The sequence below is a fragment of the Bombyx mandarina genome, chromosome 15 (genome assembly GCF_030267445.1).
Source record: "Bombyx mandarina strain Sakado chromosome 15, ASM3026744v2".
NCBI classification, from domain to species: Eukaryota; Metazoa; Arthropoda; class Insecta; order Lepidoptera; family Bombycidae; genus Bombyx; species Bombyx mandarina.
Genome location: NC_143221.1, coordinates 13,019,692 through 13,043,173, shown reverse-complemented (window position 1 = coordinate 13,043,173; position 23,482 = coordinate 13,019,692). Strand labels below are relative to the sequence as shown.

Genomic DNA, 23,482 nt, shown 5'->3' with positions numbered 1-23,482 from the left:
GCGCAAGTGCAGCCGGAGCGCGGGGGCTCCAAACTCGGCAGTCCGTGCTGGAGGCGTGGTCTCGTCATTTGGCGGACCCGTCGGCGGCCTCCGTACCGTCGAGGCGATCTGCCCGGTTCTCGCAGACTGGGTGGGCTGCGACCGCAGAAGTCTCACCTCCGGCTACCTGTGCAGACTCACAAGACATCTTACCACCAGCCACCACGAAAATCACAATTTTGCGGGTTCCACCTCTACTACACGATGTTACTCCCACACTGCGGAAGCCAACCGCGAACACTTGTCAAGCACGCACAAGCACACACTTCACCGGAAAAACTGGCATCCGCCTGCGGGACCCGAACACCGCCGCATCGTCAGACACGAACGCACCGGACGTCTTATCTTACAGGTCACGACGACTTCAAATGTGTCAATTTTCTTCCCCACGAAAATTTGCTTGCTTTCTTGTTTACTTGCTTGCTGGAGCCCGAAGTCATCGAACGTTTAGTGTATTGGTATTAAATCTAGCAGATTCTAAAGTTTCAGCGACAATTCACAGTCTCATGTCCTGGTTTATTGACTAGTGGCATGTAACTCTGGCAGTAATCATTGGCTTATTAAAAACGATTCGTGTCGGAACTACTCACTCGTCATGACAGATCCATTATTGCGATCGAACATCCACTTGAGACTTGCACTTGCCTTAATTTCTTGCAATAGCTTGGGACGTGTCGTCTTTCCGCTAGTAAATGCCATGTGATAAAGTTTCTTCGTGGCTCAGATCTTCCATCGAGGTAGCAGACGTTATTACACGTCTTGCGTATGCTGCATTCACGCTTTTGTGGCTTACCATTGCTTAAATTGATAAGCGTCGCATCAAGAATTTTGCATAACGAGCGAGAAATAAGTCGCAAATGCCTCCATGTGACACCTACGTGTGAAGATACCGTTACTGGTATTCTGATCTGCATCATGTTTTTCCGCTGTACTTCGAACATGTTCAAACACGTCACGCCAGTGAGAGTAGAGTCCTGATCCTTCACTTCTGATGTCGAGGGAGATACAGATGGAACGTTTTTAAAAAGTGTGACGTCAGCATTGCTGACGTCACGGTTATTGCTTTGTTGACGATGACTCATGTTTGGGCTTCCGAAACAAAACTTCACCAGAACTTCACAATAACTGCGTATATTTCACGAGAAGCGTGACAACGTTCAGAGAGATCCGTACTGTACTACGGCTCGGACACGAATGAATCTGCGCTAGACGCACGGCCGTATTTATAGGGCTTGGTACACGTCAGCGTGTTTACAAGTTTTGACAGGACTGTTTTTACATCAATTTCTCATCTTAACAAACACAGAGTGATTAGTTGATGACCAGATTATCCGATTATCACACTGAATTATTATTATTTTTATAATAGGTAGGTAAATAGTCATATTTGCGCCGACAGATATAATGCATTATTAATGCTCAATTTAAAAAAAAAATTTTATCATTCTGCACACCTTCTCTATATGTGTGGGAAATTTCAGACTCCTCCGTCCGCACAATTTTCGTAAAAAGGGGTACAAAGTTTTTGCTTCTTGTGTTAATATATAGATAATTATAAATAATTATATAATATTATTAAATCTACTTTTACAGTTTGCTCTCGTTTTTTTTTATGATCATTACACTATTTCTTACATTACCAATAATAACATAAAGGAATTTAATAAATTATGTAATGGCAATAAAAAAACGTGAGATTAAACCGAAATAGTAGTTTTAATTATAGTCAAAATCTCGCGTAGACATACACACATACATATCGGGAAAACTAAAGAAAATAAATGACACAACGAATAATTGGTGCTATTGATTTTAAATTTAAAGCACAAAGTTGCTTAGCAAGGAATATAATGCTAAAACGCTATTCTCTTATGTCTTGTAAGTGTGTTTAACAATGTTACCGCCGGAGAGGAGCAACAATGCGATACGCCACAGGCGGCGGGGCGCGGCTCGAAGGATCCTCAATGAAGCACCTACCTGGATTATATGTACGGTGATAAATTAAAAATATGGCATTCAAACGACATTCATCATCGGAATGCCTTATTTCTGAGTACACTTAAACGTTCGTTCTCTGAGAGGTAAGACGCCAAGAGCTAGGTCCTGGAGCCTGGAGAGGGTAAAAATGCCTCCAAATAATTATAATTCGAGTAATTATGTACTCGTGTGTAGAAAGTCTTGTGAGCTAGTACGGGTAGATATCACCACCCCGCCTATTTCTGCCGTGAAACAATAATCCGTTTCGGCTTAAAGGGTGGGGCAGCCGTTGTAACTATACTGAGACCTTAGAACTTATATCTCAAGGTGGGTGGCGCATTTTCGTTGTAGATGTCTATGGGTAGGCAGCGGCTTGGCTCTGCCCCTGGCATTGTTGAAGTCCATGGGCGACGGTAACCACTCACCATCAATCAGGTGGGCCGTATGCTCGTCTACCTACAAGAGCAATAAAAAAAATATGTTAGCAAATTATTTTAGGCTTAGGGCCCCGTAAGCTCGTGCACGAACAAAGCGAATATAGATAATACACATGAACTAGTTAAAGGCGATGCTAAAGGCTACTGGCAGATATGTAAGCAAAATAACCGCTTTGTGATAATGTTGTTACCGGAGTGAATTGTCATCCTCGTTGAATACTCAAGTGGGGCAGTCGTACTATAAAACTGAGACTCAGAACTCACGTCTCAAGGACGCCCGGCTGACGGAGCCTTCGAGGCGAATCGAAGGCTTTGAAACGTCGGCCGTCTCGGTATGGCAGCCCGTCAGGCCGCCCAGACGGTGCTGGTGTCCCGGAATATTTCCCGGAAACGCATTACTGCTTCACGGCAGAAATAGACAGGGTGATGGTACCTACCCGTGCGGACTCCTAAGCGGTCCTACAACTAGTAATAAAATTGTTTTGATCTTGTCTCAAAATGTCAATGCAGAAACTATAAGACTGGAAGGGTTTAATGTTTATTGATGCCTCCGTTGTACTCGTTCAATCAGCATGTTAATGTTGTGACTCTGTGACGAACAATTGCGATTCGTTGAATAGTAATCGCGATAATTTGCATCTGAGTGTGTTTTATTTATAACGGCTCGCACAATCAGTGGAGGACTAATATCCTGTAACTAGTATCTACTGCTAATCTTAATTAAACTTTATCATAAACCTAAAATAAGGTGGTTTATTGATAAATTAGATTAATTAATTGTCTTCGAAAAATTAATTTTACGGTTTAATCGCGCCCTTTCACGTTTCGTGTTTATCGTGTTTACGAAAACTGCAAAATATTCCAAACATAAGGATTAAAGGAGAATAATAAAAATGCGAGATTAAAGCTTGCCTGACTCGATGGTACAGTTAGCGGCTCTGACTGTTACGCCGAGGGTCGTGAGTTCGATTCCTACATAGGCCAAACATTCGTGTGATTTTTTTTCCCTTCCTATGTTGATAGCCTTGAGAGGCTATTTCAGCTTCACCCTAACGTGTAGGTGAGCTCACGGGGCTCAAACCGCACGTATTGCTAATACTGGCCCTAGCAAGAGCAGTGCTTCGCAGAAACTACCACATCGTGTGATGAACAGGTTTGTTTGCTATTCGTCTGGTTGTTTATTTCCTATATATGCACATATATAATTAAACGTATATAAGTACGCATGTCAGTCTCTTGTATCCGTAACACATAATACTAATATGGAGTTGGATAACCGTGCGTTTTTTTTTTTTTTTTATCGCTTAGTAGGTTGGACGAGCTCACAGCCCACCTGGTGTTAAGTGGTTACTGGAGCCCATAGACATCTACAACGTAAATGCGCCACCCACCTTAAGATATAAGTTGTAAGGTCTCAGTATAGTTACAACGGCTGCCCCACCCTTCAAACCGAAACGCATTACTGCTTCACGGCAGAAATAGGCAGGGCGGTGGTACCTACCCGCGCGGACTCACAACAGGTCCTACCACCAGTAATTACGCAAATTATAATTTTGCGGGTTTCACTTTTATTACACGATGTTATTCCTTCACCGTGGAAGTCAATCGTGAACATTTGTTGAGTACGTATTTCAATAGAAAAATTGGTACCCTCCTGCGAGATTCGAACAGCGGTGCATCGGTTCAACACGAACGCACCGGACGTCTTATCTTTTAGGCCACGACGACTTCAAAACTGCGTCATTTGTTCTCAGTAATTAGTTGTTACAATTATAGCTAAATCGTTTTTCTATTATTATTATTAAAAAAAACCGTAAATGTAGTTTTGATTAGATTATTGTATATCAATAAAAGAACTTGTGTTATCAGAGATCCCTGTTAGAAATGAAGTTCCTTAATTTCGGTATCTCACCTGATCGCTCTTTGATTTGTCTAAAAAAGGTCGATCGATGATAATTTGTTCAGGAATTGTTTCATCTTTGCTTAAACTCTTAGGCTTTTTTTTAGCATACTTCTACCAGAAGCTTTGAAATAGTCTTTTTTGATTTATCGAACATGAAATTTTTAAATTTTGTCCTATTATTTCCTTTAGCATTTGTTTTTTCGCTATTTCGTTACGTGACGATTTCTAGTCAACCTCCACCGTAAGCCTTCCAACGAACTTCCTTCTGGCAATACTGAATTCATCAACAGATTATCCCAATACGAAAACATAATTAGTTCGATTTTATTAGTTCCAACGAGATATTCAATTAAAAGCTTTCCTTAAGCTTCTTTATTCTCCATATAGCTTAATTATAAACAGTAAAAAAGTCGCATCACATAAAGAGTCGATCAGTTGTGGCACGTGTGAGAAATGTTAATTTATTTTTATTCGAATCCATTAATAATGAAGGTCAATCTTGATTGTCATCTAAAAGATGTAACATCAGAACTTTGATTACAGAAACGGACCGAGTTAATCTTCGTACGTATATGAAACGGCTTTCAACAATAAATAATTTGAATATGATTAATGGATGTCCATACATCGTGTTTAGCATTTAGTGAGGTGGCGCATTTGGCAGGCGGCGTCGGGGGGCGCTCGATAGATGCGCGCGCATCAACGCCGCCTGGCTGATGCAGGCGAGCCATCAGACACAGACATTGCGATGCCGACACAACTCCATTACAACCACCAACTACTCCGCACTAAGCGACAAATCATCCAATTCAATCAAAACAGCCTTTACATTCCTCTTACTGAACGATAAAAAAAAATTATATGTTAAAATACTCAATAATACTCTTCACGATTCATCTGTCCTTGGATTAGCACGTTTTTACCGATTTTTCACGGACTGACGTCATTTCCTATAAAAATCGGATTCGATTCGCTAAATCGGCATGCAAGTTTCGAAAAGCTCGGCGCGGCGGGTCAAATTTATTTATCGTTAATAATTCGAGGTGCCGCCGGCCGGTTCGGTTCTCGGCGACCGGCGCTACTCTGTGGCCAGTCCGGGAATTCGCTCCGATGAGGGTGCACGCGTCTCGATCGCTGGACACGACGAACGCGCGTACGCGAGTGGATTCAAAAAGTAACGAGAGCGAAATTTAAAAAAAAAACAAAAACTTTTTTTTTCCTATTAGTGAAGGTGTGAACATGAGGTGTTTTATGGTGTTTTTGAGCGTGGTCGCGGTGGTCAGGGCCGCCGCCGGAGCCGCTACTCCCTGCGCCCAGTCTGAGGCTTACTTCTCCAGACACAATATATCAGCTGGTGACGACCAAGAACCAGGTGGGGATTTATGATTTGTATCTCGATCAAAGCTGAAACTTAATTGCGACGAGGATCAATGACACGTGAAACACACCGCTTTAGGATGTTTCGGCGCGGAAATAAGTTGTGTGTATTTTAATTACTAATGGGTTGAGTTAATGGATTAATTACGGTGCGTTGAAGGGCTCCAGATACGTTGAAAAATCATTATCAATGTAATTTATCCTTAAATATTTACATGTTTGTTTCTTGTTGATTTAAACTTTTTACCTGTTTTACTTTTGGTTGCAATTGTGGTTCTGAAATAGGTATCTTTTTTTTTTCGTTCCTTTAAAATATTTTATTTTGAGAAATAAATCTCGTAAGTACATTTATGCATGAAAATGAAACTATGAAAATTAGTTACAAAGGGACAGTTCTTATTGCTTTTTGCAGTTGCAATTTTTTTGCCTTACTATGAAGTACCTATACTACCTACAAAGTAAGTTACATTGTCACTTGTTACTTTGTTACATTGTTAAAATTTTATGAAACCTAAAAATGAAAAATAAAAATTTGATATTTAACGTTGGACGCTATTAAAACTATTGAAAATAATAAGATGATTTCACCCAAATCTTCAGAGTGCAGAAAGGCGACACGATTATTCGCAATGATACTAAATTAATCTAAATCTGTCAGACGATAACCTTTTTAACATGTTTAAAGAGAACTATACAAATTGATAGTCATAAAAAACAAAACGAGTCATACTGGCCACTCACTATAAAACCATCACACATGCAGCGATGACATGTTGTGTATTGTTATATTTTAAGTTCTTTATACTCTGTGGCTTATGCACTCGGTTATATAAATTATCATTTACATTATCAAGACAGATTATGTCAAAGTTTAACGTAATAACGTCGGGAATCGAAAATATCGGAATAACGTTTTTTTTCATAACTCGATAATTCTTATGGCAAAGGTGTATTAAAATATAATTTGTCAAAATATAAATTTCTACGTAAATTATTAGCTGCTTAATCTGACGACCATTGTTATATGTATTTACTAGCTGTACCCGTTCGCTTCGCTGGGCATTTAAAATTAACATTATTATTTCTCACCCCCCAAAGATTCTCATCATTAACGCCCCCGCAACTGGTGTAGGGACTCCAACATTTATATTAATATTAACCTATCCATTAAGTACATGTATTTTCTACATGGATACCAAGTCTCAAGTCAATCGGATGCATGGTTCAGTAGTTATAACGGAATATCCGTAAAAACCACTGTAGATTTATATATTAGTATAGATATAGATTATTATAGACGGATAGACGTGCTCAGGGTTCATCTGGTGCTAAATGATTATCTACCGGAGTCCATAAATATCACAAACTGAATACTTTCACTTCGCGACATTAAGTGGAGGTTGCAATAGTATTAACATTACCTTTAGATCGTAGTCCATGAATGACTAAATGGTTAGAATTATGATACTTATAACATTTTAAGGAACACGCAATAAAACTCCGTTTCATAAATATTCAGTGTCTTTTCCTGCCAAAGTGTTTCTCTGCTGCCCTATCACACAATCTTTTAGCCAAATCATATTTTTGTGAATACCCTTCCGTGGGATTACAATACGCCCTACGACCAGTAAAATAAGATCACAGAGAATTCCGTAATTACAGATGAGTGAGCTGGAAAATAATTGCAGTAGCTTGCAGAGGCAAGAATTGCGGACCTTATCTATTTGTAGATAGAGAAGTGATTAATTTTTTTTTACTATGAACGTGCACCACGTATTGGACCGCTGCTATAAGACTAGTATCTTAATCGTATCGGATGGTATCGGGAGCGCGCACGCGTCTAACATATCCGGTGACACATTCTATTCATTGACCTAAGTAATAAATGCTATTAAGAAGAAACTCTTCTTTTTTCCTACCTATGCTGACAGCTTTCAGAGACTATTTCAGCTTCTCCTTGACGTGTAGGTGAGCTCACGGGGCTCAAATCGGGAGTGTTGCTAACACTGGCCTTAGCAAGAGCAGTGCTTTGCAGAATCTACCATCGGATCGGAAACGCGACCCACTGAGAAGATCCGACGAGAAACTCAGTGGGCTGTGTCTATGGGTTAATTTGCTCGTCGATCCCTTCATCGCAAGCGACGGGTTCGGCGAGGACGGTGACCGGAGGAAACTCTGCTTCCGTTTAGCTCATACGAACGTATTGTCCCGTTTCCTCGTTGGATAATGTTACCACCACCCCACTCAACACCAGCTGGGTCTAAGGAATAAAATTAAAATACGAATATAATTCAATTATTTTTTTAAGTAAGCGTCTTGTCGTGTCTTTTGTAACGAAAATATATTTTTCGAATAGTCATTTGTTTGGAGAAAGAACGTTTTATGGAAAATTTGATGATAAGCTAATGTGTGTGTTAATCGTATTTTATTAGGGATTACTTTATCGCTATTATGTTAATACGATGCTAGTTTAAACCTCAATATTACGTGTTGTTCTGTAACTTAATCTTGTGTTTTATATGTAATTTTTTGGCTTTGGAATGAACTCCCCTCCACGGTATTTTCCGAGCGCTATGACATGTCCATCTTCAAACGAGGCTTGCGGAGAGTACTTTATGGTAGGCAGCGGCTTGGCTCTGCCCCTGGTATTGCTGAAGTCCATGGGCGACGGTAACCACTCACCATCAGGTGGGCCGTATGCTCGTCTGCCTACAAATGCAATAAAAAAAAATTTAATTTTTTTAAATAAGTTGCGTGTGATTTTCACTCGTTTAAAAAAAAATTAAAGTGTCTCGCACAAATGCGGCAATATTTTCGTTCAAAGAAGACTTGCACGTCAAAGTCAAAAAGTGAGAAAATTGCTTTGACATTGCCTTGTTGTTGAATAACGCCGTTTCAATCTCAATTGAGTCCGTCTGTCTGGTTTCATGAAATCTTGTGATTGAGTTTGTGTTTAATAAATTGTACTTCTCATGTGACAAATCCTTTTATTGATTTCTAGTCACTAGAGGTCCCGCAGTAGTCGAAATTCGACTATAATTAATTGGAATTGTATGTTTGTACACTATTATGATTGTATTTTATACTTCTATAATCACAAATTTTGCCAAGGCTACACTATAAAAATATATTAATAAAGACAAACAATCAATTCAATTTGACAACAGATGTCAAGAACAAAAGTTTGACAATAAATACTATGCATGCGTGTGTGCGTCAAATACATGGTATGTAGTGTGTGTAATGTTTTGTTTATTGATTTAATGTATCTTTTAGGCATTATTTAAAAAAAAATTAGCATTATGCACTTCTTCTCTATATTCTGTATAAGTGTGGAAAATTTCATACTCCTCCGTCCGCGCAATTTTCGTAAAAAGGGATACAAAGTTTTTGCTTCACGTATTAATATATAGATTTCCGTGCTCCATTGTAAGTCGTCCGTGACAACGAAAACTAAAGTATTTGAAACGTCGGGAGTCAAAACACAAGATTAAACCGTAATTTCATTTGATCTTTATTCACTCGAAGGCATTTTTTATATAATAAGTAAGTCGAAAAAAAAGCAAAATCTTCATGTTTTTTTTTATTCATATATTTTTTCTTAGTCAAGTTATTAATAAACGCACTGTTGCATGCTACTACATTTTTTATATTATTATTATTATATTATTTAATTACAATATAAAATTCCTAAGTTAAATCGTCCTTCGTATCTTTGAATTGTGTTGTGAACTGTTAATGCAAAAGACAAGATAACTAAGAATTCAACCATAGTACCTGTAATCAATGCGGTCCTCAATGCGTTTCCAGATATCTTTTTTGCTACGTACGATCCCACTTCGGAATGAACTCCTTCCACGCTGTTTCCTAAGTACTATGCGATTTCCTTCTTCAACCAAGATTTGTGGAAAGTAACCAGTGGCTGATAGCAGCTTAGCTGAGCCCCTGGTGTCCACAAGTGACGGTACTTAATCACCACCTTGTAAGCTGTACTTGCCTACTAAAGCTATAAAACAGAGTTCTCATATTACATTTATTAATAACAATTAAACAATTGTTTTAAATTACACATTGAGATGATTAAAGTTAGATTAGTTTACGATAGCATTAATTCACGTAATAGTACTTTATACTAGGTTTATCATCGCATCTATCTGATGTGTCTATCTGATATGACGCAATCGTATGTTCAAAGGATGGACTGATATTCTCTTCATAATACCTCATGTGTCATTACGGCAGCATTGGCTTTGGCTCCGGTGGCTACCGGTAAGACGTTACTTAGCACTAGATGCACCCTTCTGTCAGTTTAGTGAAATAAAAAAAGCTTTCAAATGTTTATTTAAAGATAATTGAAAATTATCAGCGGCCAAGAATTTTTTTATTAAATGTGGATAAAATTTTTACAATTTCCCAGAATATATCTTTTTAATTCAGTTTTTTGTCGTAGGAGCGATTGTGGCCTAATAAGTAAAACCCCCTTTTGTATTTCTAATCATGCGTCATTTATCGATCTTCAGCCTGGTCAAATTATAAGTTATTTGATAGCTAAAATCAATTAATCAAATAATTTCCAAAATGTTATTACGTATATTAAAATAATGTTATATATTACGTTAAATTGTTTTTGTTGGCATTCGTTCTTTAACGCAGAAGTGGAGCCAAGAATAGACTGTAATTTTTGCAAAGAAGCAAATTGTGGTTCGGAGAGGGAGGGTACATGTATCCATAATTAATAACAAACTCACCAAAGTTATACAATTTGCATAATTGCGGTATATTGTGAGCCGTGAACCAACCGCCACCAATAAGCGGGGTTAGATTTTTATTTCATGTTTTCAATATTTAATCGTGCAGCTAGTTCGTGAACTAACTAGTTCATATATAGGACTCATAGTTCACGAACTTATAGCTCTCGATTTTATTTTAGTATGTAGTTATTTTGTGAACTAGTTCAATCGGTATTTCTGACATTTTAGCGCTCTATAATAAATAATTGAAAAGGTTTGTTATGAACTATAGAATTTAATTTGAGATACTCATAATCAATTTTATAGTAGATTTATATTTAATTTGAAGATTAAAAATGATTAAAAGTTAGTGTTTTAGTCACAAATACATTTTACTAACTCCGCTATATGCAAAATTGTGTGCAAGTCACCAAAGCGACATGTGAAGTCAGCTGTTTAGTCGCGACCTGACACCCGACCCTGAACCATGAGCCCGCTCAATGAATGTAACAGTAACCATTATTTTAACAACGGCGGCGAGTACGGCGCGCGAGGCAGCGTATCACAATCGGATGACCTTGTGCCACCGCGCATACCTCAACGAATTCAGTTCGCGAACCGCCGAAGGCTCGAACTGAATATCTTAACAAATAGCATCGCCCAGTATCAGCGAATTTCCAATTTACGACCAACCGATAAGAGCACGCTACGACTTTTGAATATCGAATGTACAGAGTGCCGTCGTAAAAGCTACTTAGGGGAAAGTCACGAAAAATAACGTGTCTGGATCGGAACCGCTAGCGGGGCGGGCGGGGCCGCGGGGTGAATGGCGGCGGCGGATAGGCTTTGTTGCTCGTGCTGGCATTCCTCGCCTGGGAACCGGGAACGAGCCCTCCGCGCACCTGCCCCCGCGCCCCGCCCGCATTCCTGTCCTCTCTCACTTTCATTGTTCCCGTCGGCGCGGGAGGTCGCCGCACCACCTACAAATAATGGAACCACTCGTTTCACCGGTGACTCGTTCGCTCACTCCAATAAACACGTCTGACTCGTCCATAAACGACATCGAGGGATACACTTGTTAATTTTACTTTGACCGACCCTTGCTCGACCTCGGCGCTAGCGACCGTTCGTCTAATTTAAACAATGGAACGGCTCTTTGTTTTTGTGATCGGCTAGTTAGGACCTAATCGTGGATTTGACAGATAACGGTTACGGTTAAGGATCCGAGATCGCGCACCTGTCCGGACGCGCGGCTTAATGAAATCATCCCCCAATAGCAACAACAGAGGTGGCCATTATTGTTGTAATTTATCAGTGGGGACTGAGGCGTTAGTCATCGGAGTCGGGCGCTGAACAAAATTCTGATTCATTTCGGATGCTCGGAATGCCATTGTGGCCGCCGACGCTACCTGCTCGCGAGCTGCAGGTATCGGGCCCGTCATCCTCAAGCTCTCATCTGTTTATACGTTTTGACAAACTTTTAGTGAGTTGAGAAGCGTTATTATCAACAAGGGAGGCACCCAGCTGTTGTTTCCATTATAATTGCGATGCTTGTTTCGTAGATAATGCTTCTGAATGAAAACTATAAGAGTTATTTAACGAAATTAAGTGTTTGACGATAGCAAAGGGGACTTAATTCGTCGGCCATCAACGCTTCCTGTATAGGGGAGCATAATTGCTATTCCCAGGACGAATGTTTTCACGTTTGTTATTGCTTTAGCACTCTTTAACGTTTATTATAGAGTTAAGACTCTGTCCAGTAAACGAAGCGGCAAGATCGGCCCGTAATTTGGACCGAAAACGGCGCAGTTCAAACATTTTCGTAGGGATTATTTAATAAATGCTGCAGAATGCTTAAATTTATTGTTAGTATAACCAATGCCTGGTATATTTATCGGCCTTACAACCTGACTCGTAATTACGTGTTGAATTTATTGTAGATAATAATAGGTATTTTTAGAAAATTGTCGTTTTAGATTTGCCTCTTCGTGTACAATGTCGTAATATGCAGAATTCGTGTTAGGATTTTTAAAATCAAATCGAAATTGGCAAAATATTTACGTACAATGAATATTGGGTACATTAAACGAAATCTTAATACCGAATTTACCTTACAATTATGTATTTGTTCACGAATTTACGAAATAGTCAAGAAATTCAAGAATGAACTAAAATGTTAACCGATTAACTCTATCTCACTCTTTTTACATATATATTGAAATCAAGAACCAAAAAGAAAAAAATAACACAACACTTAGCTCATCGATACTCGCCGTTGGAATAAAACAAGAACAAATTAACCTTCATCTGACGATTACCTAGTACATTCCGTATGTTGGCAGCTGCGATAACCTTAGTCCCCGCTACGCTGAGAACAGTAAAGATACTCGCACAAATAAAGGGGTCCAGAGAATAATTAGCACGGTCGTCTTATCGTTGCTTAATTAATTCAATCGAAATCGTATCTAACCCCATTTCTATACAACACTTAATAAGTCCCCGACGTTGGTACGACCCGAAATTGTTGCTACTAGAGGTCCCGCAGTAGTTGAAATTCGAATATAATTAATTGGAATTGTAAGTTTGTACACTATTATGATTGTATTTTATACTTCTATAATCACAAATTTCGCCAAGACTACACTATAAAAAATATTAACAAAGACAAACAATATTTAATCTATTCTCAATTTGACAACAGACGTCAAGAACAAAAGTTTGACAATAAATAGTATGCATGCGTGTGTGCGTCAAATACATGGTATGTAGTGTGTGTAATGTTTTCTTTATTGATTTAATGTACCTTTTATGCATTATTTAAAAAAAATATTAGCATGTGCACTTCTTCTCTATATTCTCTATAAGTGTGGAAAATTTCATACTCTTCCGTCCGCGTAATTTTCGTAAAAAGGGATACAAAGTTTTTGCTTCACGTATTAATATATAGATAACACGATTTAAGTGTAACCAACCATTGTGTTGGTATAAATTAAATTGCCGCGAGTCTGGGAATGTCATTTATATTATGAACACGCGACTATAAAATTGTTTTTCGAGTGAACACGCTTCAATGGATTTGTTGTGATCGCAATTAAGGTATCCAATTACGTAAAGTCGTGTAGTTTCCGAGTGGGCTTGAATCGAATTTTTCATGTTTTTTTTTTTTAAGTTAATAAGATCGTCGTCTATTAAGGTTATAAATTTTATATCCGAATGACTCGTTGCTCAGTGAACTATTTATGAATTTAAGATTGTTGTGTATGAATAAAACGAGATGTTTAACGTTTTTTTCAAACAAAAAACCTGAAGCTAATTGGCCACGTGCGGTTGCTTTGTGTGGCGTCTATCATGTCTTAGTTATCCGGTCAGAAAAACCTCAAGCACGTACCAAAACTTCATATAAATGTATCTCTATCTATATATGTATTTTCCACCAACTTCGAGATGTCCCATTAACTTGTAAATTTGCAAACGTATCAAGAACTGATGCGAAAACAGTAATTTTATTCGTTTGGTCATTGGACCTGGTCAGGGTATTAACCCTGCTGCTACAACTTTTTAATTCTACTTAATGGTTTACTATTAAAACGTGTTTTTTTTTAAATAGTTTTAAGCTATTTTTACTTAGTATCTTGTATGACATGAGGATTAATTAAAGTAGTACTATTATTGATTGTGAACAGGAGGTGTTTGACACGTGAGTCACTTCTGTAACGCGAGACGGGAAGCCCCGTTGAGGGTCGGATATGAAACCGATAGAACCCTGGGTCACCGCTCATTTAACCACCTGTTTTGTACGACATATTTTGTTTTGTTTGGGCTTACAGCCCACCTGGTGTTAAGTGGCTACTGGAGCCCATAGACATCTACAACGTAAATGCGCCACCAACCTTGAGATATAAGTTCTAAAGATCTCAGTATAGTTACAACGACTGCCCTATCGTTCAGACCGAAACGCATTACTGTTTCACGGCAGAAATAGGCAGGGCGGTGGTACATACCCACGCTGACTCACAAGAGGTCCTACCACCAGTATTGAAAGTCTACATCGTTGTCTGTTTGTTAAATTCGTTAAAATATTTCAAGTCTGTTCGAAAGAGCATTGAAACCCATGTAAGATTTGCACACGTAACGCAAAAAGATAACGCAGAAAAAAATAAGCAAAAGTGAAATAAACAACCCACACAAAACAAATTTAAAATGAATATGAAAATTAAACAATAGAGGGATAATAATTGTTTATAGCTTTAAGCTTGAAATTAATTATGTGTTTGGAGGCAATCTAAAAATCTCGTACATTCGTTTATACCTGGTTTATGAGTTTTATATTGTACGGGACATACTTTACAATACTAACTTTTAAAATGTAACAAAAATGGGATTTTATAATTCTGCAATTTTAAGACAATGGCTTAAGAGTGAAACGATGTATGTATAGGTATTTCAGCAAGAAATATTGTTTATTAACAATAATAAGTAGGTATACTTTGAAATTTAAGTGTGTTCTATGAAATAAATAAAAGTATTGATTAAGTATTATATATTTTGTTTAGTTTTATGCTGGTGATATGGTAAGAAAAGCAAATGAATGCACACGGACGAATAATACAGTTGAGGTCGACATCTCGATTATATTTTATTAGGGATTGCCCTACTTTCTGTATTCGAACACATGACTGCTTTACGGCAGTAATGGCCGGAATGGTACCCACTCGTGCCCTACACGCCCTACCACCAGTTATTACGGTAACCAATAAATTCTTCTGCTTGGAGTCGAACTTGTCATTATTTTGTATCGATATAACTTAACTGCCAACAACTACAATGATTCATCCGTTCGTTCACACCAGATACGATCGTATCATATTGTGTGTTTAAAGACATTTCGCGACATATCTGAATTTATTAATACGTGAAGGAAAAACTTTGTATCCCTTTTTACGAAAATTGTGCAGACGGAGGAGTATGAAATTTTCCACGCTTATAGAGAATATAGAGAAGAAGTGCACAATGCTAATATTTTTCTTAAATAATGCATAAAAGATACATTAAATCAATAAAGAAAACATTACACACACTACATACCATGTATTAGACGCACACACGCATGCATAATGCATACTATTTATTGTCAAACTTTTGTTCTTGACGTCTATTGTCGAATTGAGAATAGAATATGGTTTGTCTTTGTTATTATTTTTTATAGTGGGCGTAATTTGTGATTATAGAAGTATAAAATACAATCATAATAGTGTACAAACTTACAATTCCAATTAATTATAGTCGAATTTCGACTACTGCGGGACCGCTAGTCTGAATTTATTACACAAACGGAACGTATTACCCTATACCCTAAATTTTGCACCGATCAATAAATAACAACATACCGTTTTCTCGCATTAAAACCGTATAATTTCAAAACTTACTAAATTTTACAGGAGAGTGTTTTAAAGGTGTAATATATGATATTTTTAATATTAATCATCTTTGCAACATTTATTTTTTAGTTTTTACCAGTTACATTATCTGTCTTTTAAAGTAAGATAAAATTATGTATTAATTTTATTAATAGTAGTCAAAATATAGGTAAACTAAAGAAAAACGTGTGGCACTCGGGAACTGCCGCCTTAAAGCTATTGCATAGCATTTTTTATCAACTGCATAATATGCAATTATAATTAGACAATGATAAGTTAATATAATATTAAAACAATAATAAAACAAGACCACGCTATATTAAACATTAATAAAAGCAAAACCTTAACTGTCCCCTTCACACTCATAAGCTAGACCGCGCGAGGGAGAGAGATGGGCAGACTTTTCACGATGCGCATGCAGTGTGACGTCACGCCACGCGCTTATTCACACACAAGCGCAACGTGTGAATGTGTTGAACGCGAGCTACATGGTAGGCGGAGTGAGGGGTGTTAGGTTTTTTCGTTACGGAATTTCATGATTCAGTCGCCGCGCTCAAGGCACGCGATAAAAGCTATGCAATAGCTTAAAAAAAAAAAAACTAAACTACGCTCTTTTGACAGTATTTACGAGAAAATTACTGGTGATACCAAATGATTCCGTATATTAACTCAATTTCGAATATTTTTTGGAAATTGTACACTTTTAATGCGATAAGACGATATTTGTATGGAAATCTAATTTAACTGTTGTTTTTTCTTATATCGATTTGAACAAATGGCTTGCAATAATATATCACGGTGATTTGTCCTGGAGCGATTCAATTCTCCGCTGAAGACTGAATCCGGCAGTTTCATTCAGATTCTTAGAGTTAACGAGCTGTGATGGGAAGTTCCGATGCCACAGGAAGAGGGTAATTCCATTGTGACGCTTAAATTGGATTAGCCGAATGATACGGTAGTCGACATATGATATCTGGTGCGTCGATTATGAGCTACCGTTGTTACTGCAGATTCGTTTTCTTTAATTGTGACATTATGATTACATTGCAGTAAGTATTATTTTCTTCGGCTTTCGTTGTTGTGGTTGTGGTTGTGGACGTAATTTACGGTTTGATCTCGCGTTTTTTTAATGGCATTCGTTTGGCATTCGTTAATACCTGGTGGTAGGATCTCTTGAGAGCCCGCGCGGGTAGGTACCACCAACCTGCCTATTTCTGCCGTAATGCATTTCGGTTTGAAGGGTGGAGCAGCCGTTGTAACTATACTTGAGACCTTAGAACTTATATCTCAAGGTGGATGGCGCATTTACGTTGTAGATGTCTATGGGCTCCAGTAACCACTTTACACCGGGTGGGGTGTGAGCTCGTCCACCCATCTAAGCAATAAAAAATATCCTTTTCCCCCTCGATATGAATACTGTATTGAATTTTGAAGTAAATAACAGTTTTAATTCCATAAGCGAAGATCACAATGGATTACTTAATCGTAAATGGTCACAACCTAGACCAGTGATTCTGAACAACTGTTCCACGGCACTTTTGTGTGCCGCCAAATTTCAAAAGTGTGCCGCCAAATTTTGCGAATATATAATAATGCTAATATTATTAAATTATATCATTTTAAAAGAAAAATATTTTAAACATGAATATAATAACATATTTAAATCCACAAAAAAAAAATTATAGTATATTGTAGTTTATTTCGTATATTAAAATTATTTGATAAACTATTTAAGCAGTGTGTAGTAAGTAAATAATTTTTATCTTTTTTTTTTGTGTGCCGCCAAATTTTGAAATCGTTAAATATGTGCCGCAACAAAAAAAAAGGTTGAGAATCACTGACCTAGACTATACTAAAGTTAGCTTTTATACATCAAGTTTGAAGTTTTCATAGCGGTCTGGGAACGGCCAGGAAATGAGTTCATTCCAAACTCGTATTCGTCATTCGTATCACTCACTATAGGTATGTGACGGAAACGATCTCTTGAATGTGGATTCGAACGAAGCGGTTCTAGTTCATACTAATAGGGGTGGGTGGTGGTACGAAAGTGAGAAGATGGTGAATTCACGTTCAATGGTTTCATAGGTAAATTTATGTTAAAGACAGTTTAACGGCCGTCTGGTGTAGTGGTAAGTGACATGGTCACTACACAAGGGGGTCGCGGGTTCGAATCCCGCCAAGGGAAGGTATTTGTATGATAAATATAAATGTCTTTTCCAGGGTTATGGATGTGTCTTAAATATATTATGTACGTGTATAATAAAAATCTTACATTTATTTCCGTTATCTGGTACCTGTAACACAAGTTCTTTACGAACTTATCACGGGATCAGTTAACGTGGTGTCATTGTTAGTAAAAAAAAAAAAAATAAAAAAAAAAACAGTGACAGATTGTAAAAACAACGAAATTGACTAGTTCCTATTTACGTTGCCTGTGAGTTGTCATAGAAATATCTAGATTGATACAACAAAACACGTGTCGAAAAATGTAAGACAGTATACACGAATACTGTAGTATACTGTAGTTTGTACTGGTGGTAGGACCTCTTGTGAGTCCGCACGGGTAGGTACTAGCACCCTGCCTATTTCTGCCGTGAAGCAGTAATGCGTTTCGGTTTGTAGGGCAGGGCAGCCATTGTATACTGAGATCTTAGAACTTATATCTCAAGGTGGGTGGCGCATTTACGTTGTAGATGTCTATGGGCTATAGTAACCACTTAACGTCAGGTGGGCTGTGAGCTCGTCCACCCATCTCAGCAATAAAAAAAAAAAAAAAACGAGCTACATAATATAGTTGTGAAATGTTTCATTTGTAGGGAACCCAACGGAATTAAAGCTGTATAAAACTTGTAAAATAATGTTCCTTTTCTTTCTTTGTGCTCCTTTTATAAAAACCTTTCTTTTGGACTTGTGTACTTTGTGACGCGCCGATGCCCAAAGGATTACGAGGTGAAGCTTTTGCAGAATACTATGTGAAGTTTTTACTAAAGATATTTCGTGATGATCGTATTTTTTATGGCCGTTGTAGACAGATAAGCGTATTGAATTGTGTGTGTGACCTGTGAATTGTCACCGTTGTCTATGGACTTCAACAATGTTAGGGGCTCTTGAGGTGAGGCGTCAAGTAGTATTATATTTTATTGCTGAGATACCCATCTTTTTATGACCTATTTCTTCCGTGAAGCAGTATTGTGTTTCGGTCTGAAGGATGTCCCAGCCGTTGCACTGTAAAACTAAGACTCAGAACTCATATCTCAGGGTGGGTGGCGTTGTTGTCGCCCACCCTGAGATATGAGCAACATTTACGTTATTGATGTCTATGGGCTCTGGTTAGTACTTAGCACCAGGTAGACCGTAAGCTTGTTCGACCATTCATCTAAGCAATGAAAAAAACTTGACCATAGTTTTTTTAAGCTAGTGATTTTATTTTGTTTTGATACTAGAGAAAATCGGGCTATGACCAAAAAGCTTCTTCTCCGTAATCGTACACGTGGGGGAGAACTTTGTTTCGCGATCTTCGAGAATCTCCCGTCTAAGTGGATAGCTACACAACTTTGAACTGACGTTATCAATTAAAACTTCGTCCGTCCGAATTGTTCGTTTGAAGCCTGTCGAAGAACACTGAGTGAGCTAAGTTTAATGAGGATGACTTGTTTTCAGACAGTAGGTACTTACTGAACGCGTATGTTTTGTTTAAACTATGTTCAACTTATTCGCTGTACATTCGCGGTCCAAGGAATTTCAAGTTTTGCCTGTTTATGTAATTAATTACTGGCGCACAGTGATCATGCATGGGGACGCAATGAGCCTATATCTGCCGCGAAGTCATGCGGTTTGAAAGGTCTTGGTATAGTAAAATTCCAATTTCGACTTCATGTTGGGTGGTGTCCATTGCTACGTTAAATATAGGCTGATAAATTATTTTATTGGTGGTAGGACCTCTTGTGAGTCCGCACGGGTAGGTACCGCCACCCTGCCTATTTCTGCCGTGAAGCAGTAATGCGTTTCGGTTTGAAGGGTGGGGCAGCCGTTGTAATTATAATGAGACTTTAGAACTCATATCTAAAGGTGGGTAGCGGCACTTACGTTGTAGATATCTATGGGCTTCGGTATCCACTTAACATCAGGTGGGCTGTCAAGCTGTCTACCCATCTAAGCAATAAAAAAAAAAGATTTTCAATTTTCATAATATCTAGTGGTATATTATGTATACAACTTGAATGTGAAACAAAAGATAAACCTAAAAACAAATTTAGAGCGGTTTTGATAATTCGAATCTATTTCGTTAAACAATTGCTTGTGTGCGTGTCGCCGCGTCGGCTCAAAATGATTCCAAAGTTTCGTATTGTCTGTGATTCTTCGAAATAACAAAACATAATATACCTGAGGACATTCTTTTCTCGCATTACGATTCAAAGACTTAATGATGGGTATTATAAATATTAAAAAATACACGTATTTGTGTGTTTAATTTTTTCGTTAAAGTAAATAATAAGCACTTACACAGAACATCACAATGGTCCTCGTGTCCATTGTTATTTCTTCAATAACATTTCAAAATTGAATGGAAAATATAGTGCAAAAACCAAATGAGACTGTCGATGGATTGCTGGAATATTATGTGCTAACAAATATTTTACATAATATCAACTCTGCAAATAATACACAGTAATTTTGAATAATAGCTACGTATACAGTCATCAGTAACACGATATGTTTGACTTTGTCGCATGGAGAAAAAAGTCCATATTACAATTCAAATACAATCTTACATTAGCTACTTATTCATAATTTTAGTGTGATTTACAAAACAATCATCGTTAGTAACTATGTTGAGTCACGCCCTTCATCATAATTTGAGACAATAGAACAACGTGGACTTGTGGTATACTATCTGATTTTTTTTTTCCCTTACTAAGCTGAGAGCCTTGAGAGGCTATTTCAGCGTAATCCTAACGTTTGTAGGTGAGCTCACGGGGCTCAAACCTGATGACGTTGCTAACACGAACCCTAGCAAGAGCCGTGCTTCGCAGAATCTACCACCGGATCGGAAACGCGACCCACTGAGAAGATCCGGCGAGAAACTCAGTGGGCTGTGTCTGAGAGTTCTATCTGATTATGTATATAAGGGTCACATCTATAATTCCGAAATATGATTTGTGCGTTTTTTTCATGTGCAATTATTAACAAGTATCAACGGTCAAAGCTATCATGAACGGCTGTCTTATCCTTCAAACCCCACTCCCTCATGGCAGTCAGCAACTGGCCCTTGCTATAACTGATCTCTGTAAGCAACGATAGCCATTGACTATCAGTCGTATACTCGACTGCCTACTAATGCAATAAATGTAATAGGTAGAATGGTAGTACCAGAAAAATCCGTTCAGTGTGCATAGTGCGAGTTTTTAACGTTCTCGATAGCGTAAAAGTTAACTCAAATTTGTATCGAGTTGAAACGTTTTCTTGCGATTGCGGCCTAATACGATTGCATACAGTTGGGAACAGCGCCCATAGCCGCAAACTTAGGAAAACGTTTTGACTCCATCCTTCTTTTTTTTTATTGCTTAGATGGGTGGACGAGCTCACAGCCCACCCGGTGTTAAGTGGTTACTGGAGCCCATAGACATCTACACGTAAATGCGCCACCCACCTTGAGATGTAAGTTCTAAAGACTCAGTATAGTTACAACGGCTGCCCCACCCTTCTAACCGAAACGCATTACTGCTTCACGGCCGAAATAGGCAGGAATACAAATTTGACTTAACTTTTACGCTATCGAGAACGTTAAAAAGCTCGCACGTATGTAATCGTATTGTACTGTTTTAGGTATAACAGTGATTTTTACAGAATGCAGCGTTCTAGTACGATGCGCGCGTAATGTTCACGAAGGTCGCATTCCCTGTGAATCAGTGCGTGTCAAATATCTTTTTGTCACTCGATATTGAAGTAAATAAGTGGAATAGTCCGTCACGGTCTGCTATGATCACATTCGATATTTAGAATCCGTTCAATCAAAATGTTATACTGTAGTAATTCTTTTTATTTAAAACTTTTCGTAGTTTCACTCGCTTAGACTAAATTTAATACCGCGTGGGTCTCGTTCTTGGCAGTGAAGTAAAACGTAGCATAGATCGTTTCACAGGTTTCAAACTATAATACTTTCATACCAAAATCGCTTCAGCGGTTTGGACATGGCATAAAATTAATAGGAATTTCATTTTGCTGTCTAACAATAAAGTAATAATATGAACAAATAAATAAATAAATAAATAAGGAAAGTTGAGACTCACGGTTAGTCCTTTGTGGCACTGGGGGTAGTTCCAGAATTTTGAGTATAAACAATGGTGGAAAGTAGACATTTGTGTTCGTGTTCATTTTTAATAGTAATTAATGATTATCAACAGAACTTGAAATTCACATAATAAGAATTACCAATTTATTTATGAATAAAATACTCGAAGAACATGGATCATTAATTGCGGTTGGAGGGTTCGTTTCGATTTTAAATAAATGTATCCCTCAATCTACTGAAGAAGATTTGTCTAAATTTTTTCAGCCTTCAATTAATAGCATATAGCACCAGGTGGGCTGTGAGATCGTCACCCATCTAAGCAATAAAAAAAAGTCGAACAGATTTTCCTTGAATTTCCTTGAATTTTCCTGAAGCATTTACGAGTATAAAATTAAAAGCCTCGAGATCGCAGTACAGTCTTGTGTTTTTCATTCCTCTATACCATTACCTCTAAACTAAAATCGAGCTATTTTATTTACTAGTGCTATACATGAGATCGATGCAATAAAGAAATAATTTTGACATAGATTTTCTTTCTGCTTCTATTTCTTTTAGTTTAGCCCAAACATCTGTAAAAGAAATACCTAAAAACTTTTATTAGTTTTCAATAAAAATGGTAATTTTTGGACAGTTAGGTACTTTAATTCGATTTAGGTACTTTACAAAATATAAAGTTATTTTTTTGGAACACTCATGTGAATCTGTAAAATAATCGTCAAATTAACTAAAATGTTAATATGGATTAATTGGATTAATTAAGGGATTTCATGTGATAGTTAGTTTTATTTAAAACACTTTGATCGGTGTCTCTTTGATAGAGTGGTTAGTGGTACGTGTTTGATTGTCGAGTTTATAAAAGCACTAGATTGCAGTGGAGTCTGATCGAACCTAGCCGAGTAGCTAACAAAACCTTTCGGTGAATTACCAAAACGGTCATTAAAAAAACAACTACGTGTCTGGGTGGATACCCCATTCTGTCAAATTCTGCCATGAACCAGAATGCATTCCTGTTTGAGGGATAAGAAAGCTGTCTCAAGTTCCTTGGCAATATTTATTTACATTATGATGTTTATGAGGTCCGATAATAAGTTAACAATAGATAGACCGTGAGCTTACTTTTTAATGCAATAATAAAATAGAACATTTTAATGGATATTTCAAGGGTAAAAAAATGATCAACGAATTTTAAGATCCCAAAGAATGTTTATACAGTGTTCAAATTCCAGTCTTGAACAGGTTTGCTAAAGGGTCTTGTTACGCGACAAAAGATTCCGCTTTCGATCGATCCCGTCGAAAATAACTAGTAAACA

The 23,482-nt window shown here is 37.7% G+C and overlaps 1 protein-coding gene across 1 annotated transcript in view; it reads left to right on the top strand.

Annotated features, from left to right (window-relative positions):
• Nucleotides 1-5,157: 5,157 nt before the first annotated feature.
• The window catches only part of dally (division abnormally delayed protein), a 157,538-nt gene continuing 139,213 nt past the window's right edge, over nucleotides 5,158-23,482 (top strand). The window contains exon 1 of the mRNA XM_028184050.2: nucleotides 5,158-5,728. Within this exon, the coding sequence (XP_028039851.2) occupies nucleotides 5,596-5,728 (133 nt within the window). The 5' untranslated portion in view covers nucleotides 5,158-5,595. The remainder of the gene's footprint in view (nucleotides 5,729-23,482) is intronic.